Source organism: Hippopotamus amphibius, chromosome 17, assembly GCF_030028045.1.
Source record: "Hippopotamus amphibius kiboko isolate mHipAmp2 chromosome 17, mHipAmp2.hap2, whole genome shotgun sequence".
Lineage (NCBI taxonomy): Eukaryota > Metazoa > Chordata > Mammalia > Artiodactyla > Hippopotamidae > Hippopotamus > Hippopotamus amphibius.
In genome coordinates, this window is record NC_080202.1 from 47,474,632 (window position 1) to 47,501,572 (window position 26,941).

The following is a 26,941-nucleotide window of genomic DNA, read 5'->3' on the forward strand; positions in this document are numbered from 1 at the left end:
TTAATAGTGGGGAGAACCCTAAAAACAGTTACTAAAGAGAACAGTGAAGACTATTAGAGACCAACACTTGAGCATTGAATGAAGAAATTTTACTGCCAAGCAGGGAACCTGACCTAGCACAGAGGATAGGTAGGGTCTGGTGGACGTTGTTAGGGGATGGAGAAATGGAGTTGGTCTTTCAAGGCCGAAAGACCACGAGATATCTCTGTTCCGTATTAGGAAAACAAAGTGTCTGAGTGTTGTTGATATGGTATTTGTTGGTCAGATAAGCAGTGGACTGGTCAGAAGTAGTCTGTGTATGTGTCTTGAGTATATATGTATGTGCTTGTCTTGAGGTTATGGTGTGTAGCTAGCTGCCGGTGCACAGGCCAACCTGTAAACGTGTGTTTTAACTGTACCAGGAACTAAAGTTAAGGTCAGTCTCACTATACTAAGAAAAACAACAATTGCTTGGTGTTTGAATTAAATCACCAGAAGAAGAACAATTATTTTTTAAAAGGAGCTTATTATTCTGTGTTTTGTTCCAGTATCTTGTGCAGAAACTGTCTGTTTATGTAGTCATCAGCTTAATCTGTGGTGCTGGGCCAAATTGTAGGTTTCTTGCTGTCCTCTTCTTCTGGAGTCTTTTTAATTAGACTCAGTTTAAGGTCACTCAGGGGCATGGAAATCCACTGGTCTGGATTAGTAGCTTGTTTTCACTGTGACACACAAACTCATCCATCAATACCTTGAACTTTGACTGTTATAGATATTGACAGGAGGACCATGAAATGGTCCCTTTGGGTGAGGTCCTTTCCAGAGAGGAAAGGTAACTTACGCTTATTGGGTAAATCAGATATTTAGTGAGGTTTGCATGTAAGAGTACAGAATAAGTTTTTAGCGGAGTTGGATCCCTGTTGTGTTGGGCATATTGTAACGATTTCACAATGAGAGAGAGTCTGTGTCACCGCTGAGGGAACAGTTGCATGGCCACTATTGATAGTGGCAAAACTTTAGGCTAGGAAAAATGAAAGGTTTCTGAAACTCTGGGGGTAATATGAACAGAGGAGTTTCTGTTTTAAGAGAAGGATATTACAGAGTTTCTGTTTAACTCCTCCAGTGAAATGAATTCCTTGATTATTTGATAGGAAGGTAGGGCCCCGTGTTTCATTAAGCAGTGAACCTGCTTCAGTGCCTGCATGTTCAATGGTAACACTGTACCCTGCACAGGAAATACCTTTGTCATTTTTAAGAGGAGTCCTTCCATGAACAATATTAAATCAGAGTTGACAAAGGATATCTGTAGGATCAGAGCTGGGCATAATTCATTTTTGAGTTATTGTTAAAGTTATGTGGTTCCTCATCATCTGAAAGGGCAAGTAGTGTTGCATGATTAGGTTTTGAACACAGTTGAAGTGATACACAAAGTGAAAAAAAATCGACTTCATGAGAGGTAAGGTGGTTGACAGAAGTGTTGGAGGTTGCTTGGAAGTAACAAGAATTGTGTAGCATGTGGGATTCATTAAGTAAGTGGAGAAGGTGCCACCAAATGCAGAGAGGGTATGTCTCGATAAGCACTAGGCTTCTGGTGTGCACGCTGCTGTTAAATTACGTATGGATGGATCTAGAGATTATCACACTAAGTGAAGTCAGTCACACAGAGAAAGACAAATGTCTTATGATATGGGTTCTGTGTGGAATCTAAAAAAATGATACAAATGAACTCATTTACAAAACAGAAATAGTCACAGACATAGAAAACAAACTTATGGTTATCAAAGGAGAAGTGGCAGAGGGATAAATAGGAGTTTGGGATTAATATATACATGCTGCTATGTATGAAGCAGCCAGCAAGGACCTACTGCACAGCACAGGGAACTATACTCAATATCTTGTAATAACTTTTAATGGAAAAGGATCTGAAAAAGCATATATATGTATGTATACATATATATGTATATGTGTATATATATATAAAAATATATAATGTATAACAATCAGTTTGCTGTACACCTGAAACTAACACAACATTGTAAATCAATTATATTTCAATAAAAATTTTAAAAATTACTATGGAAGGAATGGAACATAGGAAAGTGTTTGCTTAAGAGCCACTAGGGGGCTTCCTAGGTGGCGCAGTGGTTGAGAATCCGCCTGCCAACGCAGGGAACACGGGTTCGATCCCTGCTGCAGGAAGATCCCACATGCCGCACAGCAGCTAAGCCTGTGTGCCACAACTACTGAGCCTGCGCTTTAGAGCCCATGAGCCACAACTATTGAGCCCGTGTGCTGAAACTGCTGAAGCCCACGCACCTAGAGCCCGTGCTCCACAACAAGAGAAGCCACGGCAAAGAGAAGCCCGCGCACCACAACGAAGAGTAGCCCCCACTCACCTCAACTAAAAAGAAAGCCCACACACAGCAAAAGAGACCCAACACAGCCAATAAAATAAATAAATAAATTTATTAAAAAAAAAAAAAGGGAGCCGCTAGGAGTCTAAGGATCACAGTTCTATTGATTGCCCCAGAGATCTTGAATAAATCTGTAGTCTTTTCCATTAGATTTCTGAAGGAGCAGTAGGGGAGTATGATAAAAGACACTGTCTTTGTTCAAATTAAGACTCAATATGAGATTTATTCCTGATAATCACTTAAGGTTTAAATAGATATTAGAGTAACCTGAAGCATGGTTTTTTAGGATCAATTTGAACTCTTTAAGGGTCAGCACCATATATTCTGCCTGTGTCAGTAAAATCTTTAGCTCAAAGAGTACTGGTGTCTGATCTGAGGGTAGTTTAGGAGAGGCCAATATGTGCAAGAATACAAGAGTGTCTAGGGCTGCTATAATTTGACTTTGTGTGCACTTTTCATTTGGGACCTCTAAAATGAATATGCCTTATGTAGAGCATTTAATTTAACAATGCTACCTACATAATAATCCCCAATCAAGTCAATTATCCACAGTAGAGATTACATTGTAGGAAAGTATCTTCCTTTCCGAATAGACTAATTGAAGTTGGTAAAGGTTGGGAGACTGGGAAGATTATAGGGTTATTGGTGATACCCACCACTGTTATTCTCTTAGTACTATGAGGAAGAGTAGGAAGGAACTTAAGGTAGAAACAGAAGGCCCTGTACCCAGGAATTTGCAGTCCTGTTCTTCAAAAGAAAATTCATTTTGTCTAGTAACAGCAGAGAGTATAATAGGGTATTGTTGAGATGCTCAGATATGTCATTACTGTGCATCTCTAACTTGGCTTGTTGAACTCCTTTCTCAGTTTTTAAGGGATAGTCCCCTTTCTAGCATCTGAACTCTTTATGGATTCAGCAAACCCCCTCGGACAGTTCTTCCCCTTATCTGTCATAGGAGGGAATGTTTGAGTAAGTTAATTTGAAGGGGACTTGTGGGTTTTTTCCCCCCTTTGCATTCTTTTAGAGTTCTTTGACAATTTTCTGTTGTAATTCATCTAAGTAATCTGTTTGCCAGTCTGCTAACTTTCCTCTCACTAATCTGGTTATTTCTGGTTTTAATCCATTGAAAGGCTGAGAAGATCTTGTAGTGTTCTGCCTCTTGGTCTATATTAAAGTATTTCCTAAAAGTTTCTAAAATTTCTGATTATGAATAATTTTGCTTGTAATTTTAGATTTTGGTCCAATCTACTTTGGTAAGAAAGGCTTCTGGGGTGGCCAGAAGCAAACACTTTCCTGTGTCTTTAGCTTTCTTTAAAGTTTGTTCTGATTTGTGATACTCAGATCTGCATTAGGACCCCAACCTGTTTTTTTGAACAACCTTTGAGCTTCTGTTGAGGAAACTAGTAGTTTATATAAGCTTGTGAAGTTCTGGAAAGTCTGGGGGGTGTAGGTGTCTAAAAGTATTCTCAACTCCTCAAAAAACCTTTGGTTCTCAGTGGGCTTGGGGATTCTGTCTGATCAAAGTTTGAAAGCAACAGTATGACCTTCTTTTGAAGAGTGGGATGGGTAACTCCATGATGGAAGTTGTGTGATTGTCTGTTCCTTACTATGTGGGTGCTCAGCAACAGGGGAGGAGATAGGACCGTGATATTTAAGGGAGGAAGATATTAGGGAAACCGATGATAGTAAAGAAGTTTTGAGAGAAGTACGAGGTCTTCATCTGAAGAGTCAGCACATTAGGATTTTGGAAGATGGCATAAAGGCTGAACTTTGGAGGCAGGAAGTCAGGAACAGAGAAGAAGCTGCCTTTTCTTTAGTGTTTGCCAGGGAATCCTTCAAGGAAGTTAATTTTGATTTTCTGATGCATTTAGATGTCTTGGTGTACGAGTTTAAGAAGGCAGACTGTTGCCTTAGGGGCAAGCCCTTGCTGAAATCATAAGTTCCCCATAGTGGCTGCTGCAATTATAAACTATCCTTGGTGTAATTATGCCATACTATTAAACACATGTATGAACTTGGGCTATAGTGAATGTACATATACTTGCTTCTTTGCATTGACAGTCCTTACAACAAATGTCCAGAAGGAGATTCTTTTACCATTTGGTAGACAAATGTATACAGAGTAGCTAGGCAGTTGAGAGAGACCCAGTAGTCTAGTACCTGCAGTCCTTGAATCTGGTCCAAACCATGAGTTTTCTGAGGAATCTCTTCGACAAGGCATAGGTGGACTAACAACAGAATATATATAGAATAGATCCCCTCTCTTTGTGTCACTCACGAAAGAGACCAAATTTCCTGTATCCATGAGAAACCAGGTGGCTCAGAGCCAAAATAAAGAGAACCTTGTGAGACAGGACAGAATAAACCCAGAGCTGAAATCAGCTGAGTCATCATCAGAAGGTGCCGAAAACCTGCTAAATCCGGGGCTCATTAGGTTCTCAAGTGTCAGTGGTTTGTCAGCTTCATTGGGTGGCTCAATCCTGTGATCTCTGTGGGACCTCTAAACTGTTAAAGAAAGCACAATGACTGTTAGAGACCAAAGATTGTGCACTAAGTGAAAAAGCTTTATTGCCAAGCATGGAACCTGATCCAGCCCACAGTCTAACATCTGTAAGCAGGTCCTCAGGGATGGCTTCAGGGCAGGAGAAATGGGGTAGGCCCTTTAAAGCCAAAAACCATGAATTATCTTTGTTTTACAGTAGAAGAGCCAAATCTTTGAGTGTTGTTGATTTGCTGGTGATATCTGGGTTTGTTGGCTGGTAAGCACAGGACTGCCTGGGGATAGTCTGTAGCTTACATGTGGTATGGAATTATGATGCCTAACTGCCTCTATTTTGTATGTAGCATTTCCAAGTTAATATTATGTCACTCAGCTGCTGCATTGGCATCAGTATGTGAGGTGGCCAGGTCAAGGTTTACCAGAGTTTAGTAGTTGTCTGGATATGAGGGTATGGGTGTTAGGAGAGAGGTCTGTGTATGGTATAGACTTTGAAAGCTGGTCTCATAGAGAAAAATGCCTGCTTTAATGGATCTTAATCTGTTCTTAATTCATCTAATGGTGTTCTGATTATCTGTTGATGTTCAGTAAACCACCCCAAAACTTAGTGGCTTGAAACAACAGCATTTAGTTTGAGAATTTGTAGTTTGTTCAGGACATGGCAGGGTCAGCTTGTCTGTTCCACTCAGCATTAGCTGGGATGCCTCAAGGGCTGGGGCCTAAATTATCTAAAGATTTATTCACTGATATTTCTGGCAGTTCAGCTGGCTGTCAGCTGGGACCTTAGCAGTGACTCTCAACTGAAATTCCCACCAGTGGCCTCTGTATGTGGCTGGGTCAATTCCAAGGTGAGTACTCAGAGAGAGCCAAATCACCTCCCAAGGCCCCGCCTCCAAATACCATCACATTGAATATTAGGTTTCAACATACAAATTTTGGAGGGACACAAACTTTGTCTATAATGTAACCATTTTCCACCTATATCAGAGTTATATATCTAAGATAACATCTTAATTTCCATAAAAGAATAGCTTATTAAAAATAAAACATCATTATCTAGGATTTTCCAAATGTGGAAGTAAAGGTTTATGAACTATAAATAAGGAAACAGTTTGGCTTTTCATGTTTTACAGATTTTATTACAGTGCCTGACACATTTAGTCACTATAATAGATACTCTTGAGGGTAATAGACCTAATTACCCTTTGAAACAAAAATCCTAAATATCCTGCCCTTGCAGGGTAAACGATCTAAATATTACACTATATGTAAAAGTACTTATGCACCTGGATTTTTCCAGTGGCCCAGAGAGCTTTCAGAGAATGAGTTTCTCCAGCTTTGTCCAGGTTTGGTGGATTACATGTGTAGGTTTCTTTTCTTTTTTTTTAAATTAATTAATTAATTAGTTTATTTTGGCTGCATTGGGTCTTCGTTGCTGTGCATGGACTTTCTCTAGTTGTGGTGAGCTGGGGCCACTCTTCGTTGTGGTGCACGGGCTTCTCATTGTTAGTTATTCCTAAATGTTTTTCTTTTGTGTTGAATTAAATCTAGATACAAATTTTGTCCATTTTGTAGATATAATTTTGTCTTTTTTTAAAAAAATTATTTAATTTATTGGCTGTGTTGGGGCTTCATGGCTGCACACAGGCTTTCTGTAGAGGCGGGAGGCGAGGGTGGGGTGGGGGGGGCTACCCTTCATTGCAGTACACAGGGTGCTTATTGTGGTGGCTTCTCTTGTTGTGGAGCATGGGCTTTAGGCGTGTGGGCTTCAGTGGTTGTGGCACTCAGTTGTGGCGCACGGGCTTAGTTGCTCCGTGGCATGTGGGATCTTTCCAGACCAAGGCTTGAACCCATGTCCCCTGCATTGGCAGGCAGATTCCTAAGCACTGCGTCACCAGGGAAGCTCAATTTTGTCTTTTTTTCATGACAAAATGAAGTTGTTTTCAGGTAGGTTTTTAAAACAGATTCTTCTTTATGTTAATTAGTAATTTGAATGAAAAAAGGCTGTGCTCTTTAAAAAATCAAGAGAAATGCGTGAAATAAACTTTTGGTAAAAGTTCCAAAGTGTACTTGAAAAACATGGATATGTAAAGACCCTAGGTTACTATTTTAAAGTGTTTCTTAACCTAGAATCCTTTAAAAGAGGATGTGGATGAGCTTCTGAGTTTCCATAAACCCTTTAATATATGTATATATGTGCACGCGCGCATGTGTGTGTGTGTAAGTACACGTTTTCATAAGATTTTGAAAGTGGCCCTTTACCACCACCATCTCATCCCCCTAAAAGTTACGAACATTGCTCTTCTTCTGTGGTTTTCAAAGTGTGGTACAGAGGGCAGCAGCAGCAGCGCCACCTGGGAATTTAGTTGTGGGACCCCACTCCAGATCTACTGAATTAGAAACTCTGAAAGTGCCCCCTCCGAGTATTTCAGCAGGCACTCTAGGTGATGCGTGCTAAAATTTGGGAACCATGACTTTAAGGTGATAGAGTAGATATAATCTAACGAATACTAGTTCTATACATGTTGGCCTATAATCTGTACTAATCTCCATGATCTACAGTAATGTTAGTTTGCTGACAGGATTTTAGAATAAAGATATCTGTTGAAGACAGAATTCTGTAAGCATGTTCATATGTTCTTGTCCACATAGCAGTTTTAACACAAATATTGTTTCATTGGTATTTAAGATTGGAACTAATATTTGAAAACATTTTCATTTATAAAATGTTAATGACTTTTGGGTTCAACTTATTTTTACTTTCAGTTAAATGGCTTTTGGTCTTTGAGAGTGTTTTGGTTAATGTTGTAGATGACCTTTATTCTAACAAGACATTTTTGGTGGCAAGTAACAGGGAAACAACCCACTCAGACTAACTTAAGCAAAAAGAGACATTATTGGGAGGATGCAGTTTTCACACCCGAGGGGAAAGTGCAGCATGGCTTTAGGTGAGACAGGATCCAGGAAATGGAAGGCCTCAGGAACTCAGACAGCTATTCCCAGTGGCCCTGACTCCCAGTGCTAGTTTCACAGGAGAGAGGATCTGACTGGATCATTGGGGATCTGGTGGCTGCTTATCATCCAATCAGCTGTGGTCAGGATCACACCTTACAAATACAACTGCTGATACTTTTTTTCTATGGCTCATGCTATAGCTGTAGATTACATTTTATTGAGGTAATATAATTTAAATACTATTTTGATATCCTGTTAAGGTTAAAGTAGGACTACATAACTTACATTTTAGTAGTGAGTAGTTTCCTTTTTCTCTACAGTAACTTCCTCTAAAAAATAAGCTGTCACAAATTATTTAGTGAATGTTGTGAATATATTGTAGATATAAAGTTGTTTTAGTAGAACCATTCCATTATAATCTTGACTTAGTTTTGCATGTGTTTGTATAGGCTGTGGACACATGCCTTCAAATTATAATCAAACTGTGTACACATAAGGCAATATATGTTTAGCTTATGCTTTTTCCTTTTACGTATTACACATTTGTAAAAAGATATTGGTAGGTTTCAGATGCGTTATTTTACATACATACCTACTGGGTATTTGAGGGGGGCATTTTGTGTAAGCAGGTATCAGCAGGTTTGTGGCACTTTCATTGTCAATTTTTCTTCTGCCAGTATTGATAAGGATCTGGCATTGTGCCTTTCATTTAAACTCTATATAGAAAGTTAAAATGATCATTTGAATAGAACTTGGACAGGATGATGCAAATGGCAGTATGCCATTACAGAAGGAATCTAGGAAATGCATTAGTCCTGTGCATTGGAAATTTTACTGGCGAATACTTAACAATCTTTGGGTTTGCAGCGGAATAAGAGGGAGGAGCAGTGGAAAAAGGAAGCCTTTTTTTTTTTTTTTTACAATCATTAAGACAGTGCAGTGAATTAAACATGGTGATGTTGCAATAGGAGTCTAAACATGACAGATTCCATTGGAATGGCGAGTTACAGTGTGACTCAATCCTGAGCCCTCTTGCGGAGCTTCAGAATTTCTAAGACTTCAGTATTTTTAGTAGTTATTGAATGTGTACTCTGTGCATGGTTTTCTAGGCTCTGGGGATGCAAAGGAGATCAAAATTAAGTTCTTGACCTCATGGAGTTTAGTGTTATGGTAGGGGAAAACCTTAGGAACTGAAGGGTTAGTTGGCTTAACTAACTTAACTTTTTATATTTGAAAAATGTGGGTCTTTATTGATGTTTAAATTTGGTAATCCCAAGGCTCCTTGGAGAAATGACCGATTCTAGGGCTGGGGCAGGGAACATACAAGATGAGTCTAGAGCATTTTCTAGTGTCTGAAAGTACAGAAGTGTGCCCTGCACACCTCAGTGCTGTGGGTATGTCAGAAGATCACAGGAACAACTGAAAGAGCTCCTAATAGCTAAAGCTGGCACAATTTGAAGAAGAAAACAAAGTAAGTATTGGATTATAACCCAGTGTATAAAATAAATATTTGAGTCCATACTCATATAGGATATAAATTAATGGTTGAATAAATAAGTGGAGGATAGACACATTTCCCATACAGAATTACAAATAATTTATGTAGATATTCCACTGTTAAGGAGGGGGAGAATAACTCCCTGGTTTTTAACTGGGCTGCACATAGTGATTTCCTTCCAAAGAGTGTGGTATGGAAAGGAAGATAAAAGAGTACCTTTACAGTGGAGAAACTTTATCAACGTTACTTCAGCCAGGTCAAGGTTAATATCAACAATGATAAGTCATGTTGATAATATACACCCTTGATATGATGTTATGAGAATGAGACCTTTACGTTTGTGGTCTTCCTCCCAACAACCCTTAAACCCAGAATAATCATGAGAAATCAGACAAATTCAAAAGAGGGGCATTCTACAAAATACCTGACCAGTATTTCTCAAAACTGTCAAGGTCATGAATAACAGTAACAAAATCTGAGAAACTGTCACATCCCAGAGTTGCTTAAGGAGACCTGATGACTAAATGAAATATGGTACCCTCAGTGGGATCTTGGAACAGATAAAAGACGTGATGTGAAAACTAAGGAAATCTATATAAAATGTGAACTTACATAATAATGTATCAATATTGGTTCATTGAATTGTGAGAAATATGCTAATATAAAATGTTAATAATAGGATAAATGGGTGTGGGATGTATAGAATACTGGACTATTTTTATAACTTCTGTAAATCAGATTATTCTAAAATAAAAGTTTATTAAATTTAGTAATTCTCAATCAACCCTGGAAATACTTCAAAAGCATGAAATTATAAAGAAGTATTTTCTTATTTTAATTAACAGTGCTTTTTGTATGCTGGTGGCCTGTGTTTACAAATGGAGCCTGTTTGGGAAACTAAACATCCTTGGCACATTGCTCTGTTAGAGTAGATCATCAGGTGCTTGAGTGACTATAGGTTTTAGAGCCTGAAAGAATGCACGAGACCTGGGAGCTTATCCTTATTTGCACTGTTTTAAGAATAGGTTAATAAATTTGGATAACACCATGTGATAGAATACCACTTCATTGTGTATGAGAGAGGAAACTCAGTGAGATCTGTTATTAGGAAAGGGGTCCAATAGGTAGTTGGGCCCTCTGGTAACACAGAGTGCCTACAAACAGTTGAGGAGGCCATCCTGATTTAAACAAAAAGATTTTTTGAATAAAAATTAGGCTAAAGGAAGCAAAGAGTGAATTTTGTTATTTACCGTTTAGTTTGCTCATCCTTAAACCTCGTCCATGGTTTTGGAGGATTTTTATTGATTTAGCAAGTATTTGAGTGCATATAATAAATAATAAACTGTAGGAGAGAGAAAAATAAGCCAAACTTTGTCTTCAAGAAATTTACAGCTTAATGGGACATAAAGGGAAGGGTAAGACATCATGTGAGTATGTTTAATATAAGCAAAATGAGAAGGAACATACAAAACAAAGAGCCAGTATTGGAAGTGCACAGGAAGGGAGAGATCAAAATCAGATTGTGAGAAAGGAGGAGAAATCAGAAAAGTTTTCACATGGAGTTGAAATTTAATGAATGGATAAGATTTTGAGAGTCATTAGTTAGAAAGAGACTTCCCTGGTGGGTCGAGTGGTTAAGACTCTGCACTTCCAGTACAGGGGGCCTGGGTTCGATCCCTGGTTGGGGAACTAAGATCTGACGTGCTGCGCAGCATGGCAGAAAAAAAAAAAAAAGTTTCCCAGTAGTTAGAATAATAGCACTTGGGGTAGGGAGAGTATTTTGAATAAAGGCAAAGGCAGAAAATTCCTGGGCTTTTTTGAGGGGATAAAGAGGATGATATTTTCACTGTGGGGGTTAATGAGAGAGAAAGAAGGGATCATAGCCTCTGAGTGAGGAATCTGTAGGAAAAGAGGATGGAACCTGAATTCAGAATACCTAATAAGCTCCTTTACTAGGTGACAGGGTGGAATGGGCCACAACTCTGGAGTTGTAATTTCCCTTTCTGTGGATTTTAGCACATAACTTGCATACTTGTAAGGACCAAGCAAAAGACTGTGTATGAGTTTTGGGGCACATTACACAATACTCTAGATATATTGTTTAAATGTGTATACTGTAAGTGGAAATAGGCAGAGCGATATGTGATACCTGATGTAATTTGGCAACTACTTTTGGTGTTCAGAGAAAGGGAGAGGTAAGAAAGACATTTGCTTTCTGGATGATTACAAGCATGTGGTGCAAGAGAGCTGGTTCAGTAGGGAAGCTGATTAATTCAATTTTGAATAAATAAAATTTCAAGTGCTGGTAAAGTATCCAAGTTGGGTATGTGTGGTAGGCAGTTGAAATGTGGGCTTGGATTTTAAGAGGAGTGAGGTTAGACATAGAGATTGAGACTCATCAGTACCTAAAGCTTACTAGGTACATAAACTTTGTTATTGACTGAATGTTTGTGTCTGTGTCTCCCTGTATTTCATATGGTGAAACCCTAATCTGGGAATTCCCTGGTGGTGCAGTGGTTAGGACTCTGTGCTTCCACTGCTGGAGGCCCGGGTTTGATTCCTGGTCAGGGAACTAAGATCCTGCAAGCCAAAAAAAAAAAAAGGAAAGAAAAAAAAAAAGATACCCTAATCTCCAGTGTGATGGTATACGAAGATGGGGCCTTTGAGAACTAAAATTACATCATGAAGGTGGAACCCTCATGATTGGGATTAGTGCCATTCAAGAGAGACGATAACTTCTTTTGGCCATGTGAGGATCCAGCAAGAAGGTGGCTGTCTGCAAAACAGGAAGGGGGTCCTTGCCAGACATTGAATCTGCCTGTACCTTGGACTTGGCAGCATCAGAAATGTGAGAAATAAATGTTTAAGCCACCCAGTTTATGGTGTTTATTGCAACAGCCTAAACTAAGACAGGCTTCTCACCAAGTTGTGAAACGACCCCTTTCTTGCTGTTTAAGATGCTTGCAACCTGGTGGATTAGTTTTATTAGAAATTTTAGAGTAGAAAGAATAGTAATAGCTAATATTTATTGAGCACTTGCTATATACCAGGTGCTGTTCCAGGTGTTTTATGTGTTTCAATTTATTTAATCTTTAAAACAACACTATGAGGTGGCTCCTAGTATTGTCATTGTAACAGATGAGATATCTGAGGTAAAGAGACATTAAGTAGTTGTTCAGGGTCACCAGTTAATAAGTGACAGCACCAGGTTCAAACCCAAGCATTCTGACTCTAAGTGTTTAACTTTACATAGTGCTTATAGCTTAACACTATAGTATGCTATCTGTGTGAGTGTCTCTAGAAAAAAGAGGGTAAAGGAGAGAAACTTGGGAGTGGCCAGAAAGTGATGCAGCTTTTCCCCTACATGTAGAATAGTGTTCAGGCTTCATTGCGACTATACACTTGAATTGTAAACTAAACCTTGGTGTTTTGATGAAGAAAGTAAATTATTGTGTGGTTAAGTTTAGATATACTAAATCAGCCTCTTGAGGAGCCACCAGTTATGAAATGGGTCTGTTTGAATGAAGGTGTTCAGCCAAGAAGGGGCAGGGGCTGTCTCCAGTAGCACTAGGCTGATACTGTTCAGTCTGCAAACTGCAGTGGAGGTCCTTAAGTCATAGTGAATTTACCATTCTTATGAATGAAGGATAGTATTTTATGTATTTTCATCCCCAAATTGGAGAAAAGAATTCAAGAAAATATTGATATAAGATAGCAGAAATGCGTGCAGATAGTTTCTTACAATAACAGCTTCTGTAGTGTGCCTGCTACATGCCAAGTGCCTATATTACATGCTTTACATTTATTTCATGCTGAATATGTTGCTTACCTTTAGCAGAACTTTTTTTTTTTAGCACGTGAACTTACGCCAGAACTTGATTATTATGTTTGTAAGAGAAGTTTTATTTTAAAATTACTTCCGATCACTGTAAGGTAAAAATTTACAGTTGTGGCTAGAAGAAATAATATCTGTACTTAATTATGTCAAAGTACATAATGATCTACATTGTTTTTATGTTGGAAAAGTTTGCACTTTATTTTTAAAAAACTTTATTTGTATACCCTAATCTTGTTGCAGTTTTATTCAGTTAAAAAGTATACTTGTTTGGGAAATTTTTGGGGGCAAAATCTTCATATGTTTGAAAAATCTTTTTAAAAGTAGTTACTTAAAATTTGATGTGAGTGAACTAGAAGGGTCATTTTCAATTGGTTAACTTGAGAACCAGTTTTGCCTTGCCTTTGATGAAATATTTAAATGCTGACATTGGTGTCTGTGGGTTTTTTTTATTTGCTTTGTTTTAGTAAGAATTTTACCTCATTTTGGTAGAACCTGTATCTTTTAATACATCATCTATATACTAATTAAATTAACTACCTGCCAGATACTAAATACATTAAGCTCAACTTAGAGGCCCAGTTAGTTTTGTAACATGCATGGAATGAATTGGCTAAAATTCCTTAATGGCACTGTGGCGAGATATTTAGTGAAAAGCAGATCTAATATGATTGTAGAGGTAAACCATAATCTGTTGAAAGAGAGAAATTGCTCATCTTTTGGAGGTGGTCCTTGTCCTGGGTTTCTATTAACCGTTTTTGTGAACCTTTAATTGCTTTAGCATGTTAAGTTCCTTTAAAAAAGGAGGAGCTAGGGACTTCATAGGTGGCGCAGTGGTAAAGAATCCGCCTGCTAATGCAGGGGACATGGGTTCGAGCCCTGCCCTGGGAAGATTCCACATGCCACGGAGCAATTAAGCCCATGTGACAAAACTATTGAGTCTGTGCTCTAGAGCCCGTGAGCCACAACTACTGAGCCCATGTGCTGCAACTGTTGAAGCCCACGCACCTAGGGCCCGTGCTCCACAACAAGGGAAGCCACTACAATGAGGAGCCCGCACACCACAATGAAGAGTAGCCCCCTCTCGGAGCAACTAGAGAAACCCCGTATGCAGCAACGAAGACCCAACACAGCCAATAAATAAATAAAATAAATAAATTTATTAAAAAAAAAAAGGAGGAGCTAACCTGACAGACTATATTTAATTCTACATATGATGGTTAAGAGTTTGGATTCTGTGATTAGACTCTGAATTGTTATCTCCATCTAGCACTTACAGTATAGTCTTTGGCAAATCTTTTATGCCTGAACCTGAATCTCTTCATCTCTAAAATGTAGGTAGGGACTTCCCAGACAGTCCAGCGGTTAAGACTCCACACTTCCACTGTAGGGGGCACGGGTTCCATCCCTGGCTGGGAAACTAAGATCCCACATGCCGTGCGGTATGGCCAAAAAAAAAAAAAAGGGGGGGTGGGGGGGAGTAAAATGTAGGTAATACTGCTACCTAACTTCACAGAGTGGTTGGTATACACTTGCACATAGTAAATTCTCAATAAATGTTATCCAGTCTTTTTATATTCCTTACTAAAGTTCCTTTTTATTTAATGTGCTATTTAATAAATGGACTTTTACTCTTAACAGCATATAAAGAAAATATTTTCTTGTCAGTAAATATTTACATAATTTTAATGGCTGCATAAGATTTCAGCATGCTATTTGTCATGCTTAATTGTTGTGTGGGTAAGGTTGTATCTGATACTTCTGTTAAGTACAGTATTTTGTAATAATGCTTTTTTTGGGATAATAGTGCTCTTGAATATAAATCTTTGTGTAGTGCTCCTGTTTCAAGCAACAATAACTGAAACACATGGAAAAATTATATTGTGTACAAGCTTTCAATAGAACTTAAATTTTGTGTTTAGGAGTTGAGGTAGAGGTTGTTTCTTGGAGCAGAAAGATCTAAATTGCTGTCATGTGCCAGTGATCAGGAAGGGTGTATATTGCAGACATTTTTAAAGCACTTGGCCATCCTGTTGGAATTTGTATAGGAGTTCTGTCCTCAATTTCAGTTTTATTTTATAATGTTAATATAAGTTCAGAGAAAATACAGAGTAATCTACTTTGTTGAAAAATAGTTTGTACATCTTGCAGGAACAGTACTATGTTATAAAATCTGTTTTTGTGGAGCAAAAGAAAACGGGATGTCTGACTGGTTTTTTTCATTCTCTTAAGCAGCCTCATTCCAATCAGCAGTGTAATTGGAATGCAGCTCCAATCTGGAGGAGGAAGGGGAATTTTTGGCAAGAAGATACTGAGCAGTTGGGAGTTTTTTTCAGATTAGCATAGGCAGCCATTCATTATGAGTACAGCTCGGTAAGAACAGCAATAGCATTCTGTTTCTACAGCTGGGATTTATACTCTGATATTATTAGATGGTGTGTTGCATATAGATAGCTCTTTTCCAATCAGAAAAAGAAATTATCAGGTTAAATGAAATGGTAATATTTATTGCACCTGTACATCTGCAAATGGTTTCCTCCAATCACTGCCACAAATAAAATATATTAGAGGAGATTTTTGTGAAATTTAAAAGTATTTCTTGAGAAAACAACAAAAAAAGGCATTTAAGGCATGATAATTGAATTATACCTGACCTGCAGGCTCTGAGGGCAAAGGACTGTGTCTTATTTATCTTTGTATGTGCAGAATCTATCTTTGCACTTGGCACAAAGTGGCTGTTTAGGAAATGTTAATGAAAGAGTGAATGAAGGAGTGCTCCCTTCTCATTAAGCACCTCAAGATGGTCACACCTGCTTGTGTGTGAAGTAGGACTTACCAGTGTACCAGCAGGGCCAATCTTACCTTATCTTGATTATGTCCTCTATTTCAAACCCATCTATCTGCTGAAGGGTAGAATAGCTAGAACAGGTTTTAGGTTTTGGGAGTGTAGATTTAAGAATGAGAAATGCTTTGAAGGAATTTGAGAAGGGTAGTAACATGATCCAATTAGTCTAGTAAGATTAATTTAGTGCAAATCTGCAGGCTGTGTGAGACATGGTCCTTAATGGAATCTGAAGTAGTGGTACTGTGCTGGTGTAATGCCACATTTGTAGTTAGCAGTAATGCTGAATGTCTGGAGTCTAGTATAATGTTTTTTTCAGTACAGAAATTAGTGGAAGTTCATTGAATTATATTCTTAAGAATTTTCCACCTTTTTTTATAAATTATTTCAATAGAAAACTTACTAAACATCAAAAAAAATTGAAATATTGATAGCTGTCTAGGAGGAAGTCTACATTCCTTAGTCTTTGTTCTGGCCCCACCCCCCTTATAAGGTTTTTCTCCTGCTATTCCCTTCCTGTAATTTAGTTTAGTGTTTCTCGACATTATTTTTACCTCTCTCCTGTAAAAATCATTTAGAAAACAAAAGTGGAAGTTCTTCTGCACTGCTACCCTTCACTAGCGCCATGATTCCCAGTCTTGGCTCAACTTTCTGTAGTTTCTGTTACAAAAAGTGATAGATTTACAAATATAAATTCGTGCAAATATAAATGTAAAATTGCACTACAAATATGAAGTCATATTATACATGCATTCCTCAGGAAATCTGATATATAGCTCCTTAGCTGAGAATTTGTTATGGTGACAAATAGGAGTTTGTCCTAGTGAAATTCATTAATTCATTGAGCATTTATTGAGCTCTTATAATTGGTACCGAGAACGGAAAGAGCAATGGGCAGTGGTTCTAGTACCCAGAGTACATTCCCAAGAAAAAGAACAGTAAAGACTCCAAGGGATGTAAAAATTTATTTATGTAAATAAATTACCAAAATCTCAAATGATGCTTGACAGTTTCCTTTTAAGATTTACAAGTGTGAGCTTTTGCTTCTAGGGTATAAATAATTAAAAGACTTTCTGGAGCTGTTGAGAGCTAGTGTTAAAGTTGCCAATCTGACCATTCTTGGTATTTCTTTGTTTTAAATTAATCTTGTTTCTCTGTGTTATCTCCCGTAGTCTCAGGGTTGCTGAAATTTCTCTTTATAAATTTTGAACCTGCCTTCAACGTTCTTTCTTCTTTTGATTTTTTCAATTACCCTTTAAAACTTAGTCATATATTAGCAACATCTTATTTGTGATGAAAAGAAAATGTGTCAAACATGACCTGAGTTTGTTTTAAATAGCAGGAAATGATAACAGTGAGATTTCATAAATCAGAATTATTATTGCTTGCAGATTGGTAATATATCTGTCACATAGTATAAAAAGTCCCCCTTTCAGTGAAATTATTTTAGATTATTTTGGAGTTTGTTTTTTTCATTTAGCATTTTACTGAGTGCTTATCAAATGCCTGGCGCAATGTTTGCTTGGTATGGAAGATACAAAGAAATGATGCAAACATGATTTATGCTGGATGGAGTTTACCACCTCTGTAGTTATAAGCAGCATTCTGAACGTAAAAACTTATAATAAAGTGTGATGAGTGCCTGTGATAAATATGGGCTTCTGTGAAAATACAAGTGGGCAGAAGCTTGAGAGAAACATGTTCTAAAAAGCTTCCTTCCCTTTTGAGACCTAAAAGGTGAGTAGGTGTAGAAGCCTGGGAAAAATGTTTCAGGCAAAGGGGATAGCACGTGAAGGCTGTGGGTGAGAGATGGAATATATTTGAGAAGGTGAAGGTTTAGTGTGGCTGGATCTTGGACTTGGATGCTTGGAGGGGAGGGGTGGTGATAGAAGATGAGGTCAGAGAGGTAAGCAGGAGCCAGGGCCTGATGGGTATTTAAACCAAATAGGTTTTGGGCTGAAGACCTTGGCAGTGTTCTAAGAATGGAGGTCAGTAGAGGAGACAAAGAGAGACAAGGTTTCTGAGAAATTGGTAGGTTGGGTATGCGATCCAGAGCACAGGTGGAAGGGTTGTTTTGAGGAATGTTTTAAGCATGTTTTGGAATGTTATTAGGAGGGGAAATGGATGGAAGGCATTAAATCATATTTTTAGAAAGATCACTTTAGGTCCAGTGTGAAGAACTGATTGGAGGCAGTTGAGGCTTAAGGCAGGGGACTGATTGGGAGGCTGTTGTAATGACCTAAACGGTGGTTGGTGGTGGCCTGGATTAGGGTGACGGCACTGGTAATAGGGAGAAGTGGGTAGATGAAGGATATTTCAGAGGCAGAGTTGGTTACAACTAGTGATTGCCAGGAGATGGGGAGGGAGAGGAGTAGTGAAGGTTGCTATGGAGGTTTCTGACTAGGGCAATGGAGTGGAAAGCAAGGATATTTACTGAAAGAAGGTAAACTGGAGAAGGGGTTTGAAGGAAGGGAGAGATGTTAATTTTAATTTGAGGGCACATTTAGTGTGCCTGTGTGGACCTGGAGTTCAAGAGAGAGCTGAGGGTTGGGTTTATAGATTGAGGTGTCACCAAAATGGTAAAGACCAGGGAGAATGTATGGAAAAGTGGCTGTATTTATTTTTCAAGACAGGTGGAGGAGTTTTGTCACACTGTTAAACCATGAGCTTTTCCCCCAGAAAAGTACACGTGCATATAACAGTTTTTGTTTTTATTTTGTTTTTCTTTTTCACTATGGTTTATTACAGGATATTGAATATAGTCCTCTGTGCTGTGCAGTAGGACCTTGTTGTTTATCTATTTTATATATAGTAGTTTGTATCTGCCAATCCCAAACTCCTAATTTATCCCTCCCCACCCCTTTTCCCCTTTGGTAACTATGTTTGTTTCCTGTGTCTGTGAATCTGTTTCTGTTTTGTAAATAAGTTCATTTGTATTATATTTTAAATTTCACATATAAGAGATAGCATAGGGCTTCCCTGGTAGTGCAGTGGTTAAGAATCTGCCTGCCACTGCAAGGGACACGGGTTTGATCCCTGGTCTGGGAAGATCCCATATGCTGCAGAGCAACTAAGCCCATACGGCACAACTACTGAGCCTGAGCTCTAGAGCCCGCGAGCTGCAACTATTGAGCCCTTGAGCCACAACTGCTGAAGCCTGCATGCCTAAAGCCCGTGCTCCGCAGCAAGAGAAGCCACCACGATGAGAAGCCTGTGCGCTGCAACAAAGAGTAGCCCCTGCTTACTGCAACTAGAGAAAGCCTGTGCGCAGCAAAGAAGACCCAACACAGCCAGTAAATAAATAAACAAGTTTATATATATAAAAAAAGAGAGCATATGGTATTTGTCTTTCTTTTTTTTCCGTTTTTTAACAACGCTGATTTTTCAAAGAAATTATGTATGTATGTATGTATTTATGTTGAGTCCTCATTGCTGCACGAGGGCTTTCTCTAGTTGTGAGCAGGGGCTTCTCTTTGTTGCAGTGAGCAAGCTTCTCATTGCAGGGTGAGGGGAGGGGGTGGCTTCTCTTGTTGCAGAGCATAGGCTCTAGGTGTGTGGGCTTCAGTAGTTGTGGCACACAGGTTTAGTTGCTCCATGGCATGTGGGATCTTCCTGGACCAGGGATTGAACCCATGTCCCCTGAATTGGCAGGTGGATTCTTAACCACTGTGCCACCAGGGAAATCCCTCTTTTTCTGATTTACTTCACTTAGTATGATAATCTCTAGGTCCGTCCATGTAGTTGCAAATGGCATTATTTTATTCTTTTTTATGGCTGCGTAGTATTCCATTGTGTGTGTGTGGCAGGGAGGTGGCTGGAGTGGGGAGGCTTGGGCAAGACTTGAGTATGTGTAAATACTGATGAGGCCATCAGTAGAGGATACAGAGGGAAACATTCTTGAGAAAGCGGTGGGTTGGGTATGAAGTCCAGAGCACAGGTGGAAGGATGGTGCTAGGAGAGCAGACATTATAAGTAGAAGGAAGAAAAAAAGAATGAGTGTTAAAACAGTATGTTTGTAGGTTTAGTGACAAGAAGTTGGAGGACTTCCCATATATTTTCTATTTCTCTGAAGTAGGATGTGCAGGTATGTTATGTTTTGAATCATAGGATGGTGGTTAAAAAACTATGACTACCTCGTCAATACTGAAGATTATAATTTGGATTTATGTATGTGTTGTATATGTACTGATCCTGGGTATTCTGTTCAGTTTATATGATGATAACAAAAGTTTAGGAGGGAGTTCTTTTTAAAAAAAAAAAAAAAACGTTTAATCAGATCTGATTCCAGTTTCTCTATGACAACAGCACCCACCCTCTTGGTTTTCTTTTTTAAATTAAAAAACTTCTTGGTTTTAATTTTTTTTTGCCACACTGCACAGCATGTGGGATTTTAGTTCCCCAACCAGGGATTGAACCAGTGCCTTCTGCATTGGAAGTGCAAAGTCTTAACCACTGGACCTACAGGGAAGTCCCTAGGGGGGAGTTCTTCTAAATCAAGTTTCTGATTTGGTACTCTGAGTTATGGCCTTAGTTTTCATGATTGAATTTTTATGTTTTTAAGCTGTTTCTAAGACAGGGCCGAAGAGACTCTGACTAATAAATCAGTATCTTGTGCTTACTTAATAATTTTATTTTTTACTGATGGCATCTGTCTTCAAAATTATTTTTATTTGAACATTTAAAGTAATTAGTTATATTTAGACTTGTTCCCAAGGTTTGTTATGTTAAATGAATTTTTATACACTAAACTTACAATAAGTGTAACTGATTGAACGGAGCATTTAAACTTTGAGTAGAAGTGGGTAGAAATTAACCAAACATTACTTTTATAGACACTTTATAAATTAAAATATAAATATATGGAAATTGGTGGTTTCCCTTCACTTGTAACAAGTTTGAATTAAAAAGTTCAGTTAATGACTCTATATAAACAGTGATTTTTAAATTGACATATAATTCACATATTGTGAGATTCATCCCTCCTAAAATAAGCATGCAATTCAATGGTTTTAATGTATTCACATGCTTATGCCGCCATCACTGTGTAAATGATAATTTAATGCAAGGTAATCCAGAAAATGTGGATTTGGGATATCTGCCTCAATATATTAACTTTTTAAAAAATTTTTGTTTATTTTTTACATTATTTATTTATTGGCTGCATTGGGTCTTCTTTGCTGCGCATGGGCTTTCTCTAGTTGCAGCAAGCAGGGGCTATTCTTCGTTAGTGGTGTGTGGGCTTCTCATTGCAGTGGCTTCTCCTGTTGTGGAGCATGAGCTGTAGGCTTGTGGGCTTCAGTAGTTGTGGCATGTGGTCTCAGTAGTTGTGGCTCACAGGCTCTGGAGCACAGGCTAAGTAGTTGTTCGGCAGATGCTTAGTTGCTCTGCGGCATGTGGGATCTTCCCAGACCAGGGCTCTAACCCGTGTCCCCTGCATTGACAGGCGGATTCTTAACCACTGTGCCACCAGGGAAGCCCCAATATATTAACTTCTAATTTTTGGAAGATACAGTAGGTCTCCCTTGTCATTGAGCCGATGTTTCTGTGGAGTTTAGATGGAGATTAAATAACAGAACGTTATTTTTTTTAAATGTTATCTATATCAGTTAAGCTTTGTTTTACTTATGATCCTCTTCAGTATAAAGTTATTTTACCCTTTAAAAAAAATATATATATTAACCTCAATTTACATATTTCCTCCTTAGAACTATTTTTCCCTTGCAACCAAGCTATTCTGAGACTAGATCTTGATGGAAGATAGGAATTGGTTCTTTATAGAATACCAGATTTATAAAGTTTCTTGCCCTCAGCTGTTACTGGTGATCGTTGCTGAAGTTGCAACCACTGGTTCAGCTGCCTTTTGCTAGTCTTTAATCAAAGACTGTGATCATATTTCATACTTTGCAACAGTTAGTGTTTAATTATTATTCACTGGTATTTTCAGTGTTTCAAAATGAAATTTTCATATTGCAATCTCACCATTTTAATTCTTCCCATGTATTTTTTGTTTCCTTTACAGTACTCTGTGCAAAAAACTTGGTGAAAAAGGATTTTTTCCGTAAGTAAATTAACTTTAAATCTTGTATGTTGTGTGTAGATTTTTTTGGAAAGCATTTTCAGAATGGTCTGGTTTAGGGATTTCTCTATTCAGAAATACACTCAATGTTTTATGAATTCTTTGATTCAGAGCCTTTTGGTGCCACATTTTTTTAAAGAGGATTTTGTGCTTAATATTTAGCCCCTTTCCGTTTATCCACCGCACTGCCCCCCCATATTTGTGTGAAATGTGTGTGTGTAGGCGTGTATATGCAGATGAGTGTAATGTATATTGAAGGTGTGCATACTACTAGATTTCTAGAAAACGTTTGAGATTATTTGGTAAACACTTTTCCCCTAACATTTTATAGGAAATTTTACCCATGTATTCAGGAGTCATTAGAAGGCGGAGAAGTCATTCAGCCTGCTTGGAATTTCCAGTGTAGGAAAGAAATCTCTGCCACATTTAATCGTAGAAGCTCTTATGTCTTGGACTCCAAAACAGACATCTAGTTCCTGTATTTGCAGTCTCTTTGCCAACCTGTCATGAAATTTTTTGTGACTTTCTTTAGGAATAAGTTTTGTGAGGGAGGATTGGGAAGTACCCCTCATGTGTGTTTAAAATCTTTACTCTGTAACATTGTACTTTGCATTCGCTTTAAATTATTGAATAAAAATGATATAATTTTTAGTATAAAAAAAGTCTAAGCCAGCAAAATTTGATAAATAAAAATATTTGTAGTTAGAAATAGAGAAGTTCATAAGATTTTTAAATTCAGGTCCTACCAGCTAGCAGAAACTGGCTATGTGTGCTGTCTAATTTAATATACGACTTAGTTAATTTTCAGGGGTTTGATTAAAAGAAGTAATAAGCTCTTGATATATTTTTAAATCATACTCAATTCATTCCACTTGAAATTTTATTGCTTCCAGTCTTCTTAGGGTAGAACTTGAATTAAAGTTTATAAAATAACATAAACTATATAATTTAAAAATTATATGGGAAAGCAATTAAGTAGGATAATATGGGATGTAGTTAAGCAGTTTCCAATTTACGTACCATATGCCTTCTACCCCACAGCATGTTGCAGGAGGAGAGGCCAGTGACTTCTCTTCTTGCCACCGCCAATTAATGTTATCTTCACAGGCTGCTGCTGCACTACCCCCCTCATCCCTAATAACCAGTGTGTACTCCTTTTACCCTCCTTAAGGTTGATCCGAGGTAGGATTTATCCTAGTGGGACTGCAAAGTGGCCAATAGGATTGGATAGGCAGGTGACAAGGAGAAAAGGGAGGGAAGTGAGGAGTGCACACTCTCAGAGCTTCTTCTGTAACCCCAGGACAACTCTGGTTTTGAAGACAAAATCTTCAGTTTTGTCTCCTAGCCTTCCTTTCCAAATTCTTTTCCTTCCCCTAGAGTCCCAAAACACACCTTCTCCAATAAAATACCAGATATCCTCAGTTTTCCTAGGAAATCTAAAGGAATCTTACGCTAATTCTTTGTAAGCCCCTGAGAGCCGATTATTATCAAATATATGATCTTTATCTGTCCTTAAGTTGTATGTGAAAAAAAAGGAAAGGAAATCTTTCCCCTTTTCATTGGTGTAAGTAGTAAAAATTGATAAAAATTCTTGAGCTGTGAGATTGTTTCAGGGTAAGAAAACTAGGGGAAACTGTGTGACTATCTTAAAAAAAAAAAACCCAGAGTGGAAAAAGCACATGGTGGCCTGGGAAAGGAAAACAGGAAAGCCAATCCTGGGGCCTTCAGAAGGGACTCAGCCAGGGATGGAATATCCCCCAGGTTCACACTGGCTAAGGTCCTCCCGCTGTGATAGATTTATATTTATTTTCGATCTGTTTATAAGTTGAGGGTTGCCCGCATTAATTTCAAAGAAAGATTTAAATAATAGTTCCTAAATCTCTTAATTAAATTTAAGCGAGAGTGTGTATTGATCAGAATGCAGTTATCATTGATACTATAATAGTTATTTTTGCTTGTAAATTAGTTTAAATCATGTTGAATGAGAAATGTAAATTTGAATATGAAGCATCACTATAGGCTGATAATAGATATATTTAATATAGCAAAAAAAATGCAGTGTCATGTGTTGTCTTTTGTAGAGTAATTTGTGTAATTTGAGATAATACTGTTTATTCCAGGGTATCTACCTTTGCTGAGAAAAGTTTTGCTAATTCATTTTTTGGAACTATTTTCAAGCTTGCTGGATTTTAAAAATAAGTTACATCCCCCTCCCCCCAAATTTTGGCAGGAAAAATTTCAGACACATAGGAACATATAAAGAATTTTACAGTGAATATTCATCATCTAGATTCTGCCATTAACTTTATCACATCTCTATCCATTTATCCATTTTCTGTGTTTTTAAAAGAATGTTTTTATTAGTATCAGATTCTTTCTGTCTTTTATGCAACATTTAAATAAAAGCTTTTTGTGTAAGATACTTTATTAAGGTGTTGTATAGGGGCCAAATTGAAGTCACTGAGCTCCAACATGGTTGGTTGAATGTTTTTTTCTTCCCCCAATCAAAAATAAAGCTTTATTTTCTCTGGTAAGTAATTCACTTTTAAGTTGAAATTTTTCTTTCATTATTTGCAGCTCATTAAGTGCGTTAGTGTAGTGAGGAAGTTCCTGAGCTTTAGCTATTTTATATGACTCAGAAATGATGGAAAATTGAGAAATTTTTAAAAATACAGAAAATACTTTAGCCACTTCATATTTACCGCTAGAGGTCTCACTAACTTCTGAAAATTTGATATCTTTTGACTACACCAGAGGAACTTGACTCTCAAGTTAAATTCTTGTAGAATAATGTAATCAGGTAAGTTGAAACCTAGGTATTTTTTTTTAATGAATAGAGCTTGTGTTTTGTATTATTTAACAGAAGGGAAACATAGGAAGATGAAACTCAGACTTACTTTTTTTTTTCTTTTAACTTTTTATTTTTTTATTTTTTACAATAAACTGCATATATTTAGAGTGTACAATTTGGTATCCCAATCTCCCAATTCATCCCCCCCCCAACCCTCCCTGCTTTCCCCACTTGGTGTCCATATGTTTGTTCTCTACATCTGTGTCTCTATTTCTGCCTTGCAAACCGGTTGATTTGTACCATTTTTCTGTAGTCCACATATATGTGTTAATATATAATATTTGTTTTTCTCTTTCTGACTCACTTCACTTTGTATAACAGTCTCTAGGTCCATCCATGTCTCTAAAAATGTCCCAGTTTCATCGCTTTTTACAGCTGAGTAATATTCCATTGTATGTATGTACCACATCTTCTTTATCCATTCATCTGTTGATGGACATTTAGGTTGCTTCCATGTCCTGGCTATTGTACCTAGTGCTGCAGTGAACGTTGGAGTGCATGTGTCTTTTTGAATTATGGTGTTCTCTGGGTATATGCCCAGTAGTGGGATTGCTGGGTCATATGGTAGTTCTATTTTCAGTTTTGCAAGGAACCTCCATACTGTTCTCCATAGTGGCTGTATCAGTTTACATTCCCACCAGCAGTGCAAGAGGGTTCCCTTTTCTCCACACCCTCTCCAGCATTTACTGTTTGTAGATTTTCTGATGATGCCCATTCTAACCAGTGTGAGGTGCTACCTCATTGTTGTTTTGATTTGCATTTCTCTAATAATTAGTGATGTTGAGCAGCTTTTCATGTGCCTCTTGGCCATCTGTATGTCTTCTTTGGAGAAATGCCTATTTAGGTCTTCTGCCCTTTTTTTGGATTGGGTTGTTTGTTTTTTTGATATTGAGCTGGGTGAACTGTTTATATATTTTGGAGATTAATCCTTTGTTGATTCGTTTGCAAATATTTTCTCCCATTCTGAGGGTTGTCTTTTTATCTTGCTTGTAGTTTCCTTTGCTGTGCAGAAGCTTTGAAGTTTCCTTAGGTCCCACTTACTTATTTTTGTTTTTATTTTCATTATTCTAGGGGGTGGGTCAAAAAAGATCTTGCTGTGATTTACGTCAAAGAGTGTTCTTCCTATGTTTTCCTCTAGGAGTTTTATAGTGTCTGGCCTTACATTTAGGTCTTTTATCCATTTGGAGTTTATTTTTGTGTATGGTGTTAGGAAGTGTTCTAATTTCATTCTTTTCCATGTAGCTGTCCAGTTTTCCCAGCACCACTTATTGAAGAGGCTGCCTTTTCTCCATTGTATATCCTTGGCTCCTTTGTCATAGATTAGCTGACCATAGTTTATCTCTGGGCTTTCTGTCCTGTTCCATTGATCTATATTTCTGTTTTTGTGCCAGTACCATACTGTCTTGATCACTGTGGCCTCGTAGTATAGCCTGAAGTCAGGTAGCCTGATTCCACCAACTCCATCTTTCCTTCTCAAGATTGCTTTGGCTATTTGGGGTCTTTTGCGTTTCCATACAAATCGTAAAATTTCTTGTTCTAGTTCTGTGAAAAATGCCATTGGTAATTTGATGGGGATTGCATTGAATCTGTAAATTGCTTTCGGTAATATAGTCATTTTCACAGTGTTGATTTTTCTAATCCAGGAACATGGTATGTCCCTCCATCTGTTTGTGTCTTCTTTGATTTCTTTCATTAGTGTCTTATAGTTTTCTGAGTACAGGTCTTTTACCTCCTTGGTTAGGTTTATTCCTAGGTATTTTATTCTTTTTGTTGCAGTGGTGAATGGGATTGTTTCCTTAATTTCTCTTTCTGATCTTTCATTGTTGGTGTATAGAAATGCAAGAGATTTCTGTGTGTTAATTTTGTATCCTGCAACTTTACCAAATTCATTGATTAGCTTGAGTAGTTTTCTGGTGGCATCTTTAGGATTTTCTATGTATAGTGTCATGTCATCTGCAAATAGTGACAGTTTTACTTCTTTTCCAATTTGGATTCCT

General features: G+C 37.8%; 1 protein-coding gene across 6 annotated transcripts in view; it reads left to right on the forward strand.

Moving 5' to 3' along the window:
- SMURF2 (SMAD specific E3 ubiquitin protein ligase 2) overlaps positions 1–26,941 on the forward strand; it is a 121,608-nt gene that overhangs the window by 43,322 nt on the left and 51,345 nt on the right. For 2 of the 6 annotated variants that reach the window (XM_057714415.1, XM_057714418.1), the window contains exon 2: positions 22,037–22,075. The exons of 2 other annotated variants lie outside the window; for them this stretch is intronic. In XM_057714415.1, the coding sequence (XP_057570398.1) occupies positions 22,037–22,075 (39 nt within the window). Of the gene's footprint in view, positions 1–22,036; positions 22,076–26,941 lie in introns of those variants that run through there. 2 more of the 6 variants (XM_057714417.1, XM_057714419.1) reach the window with 2 other exon arrangements.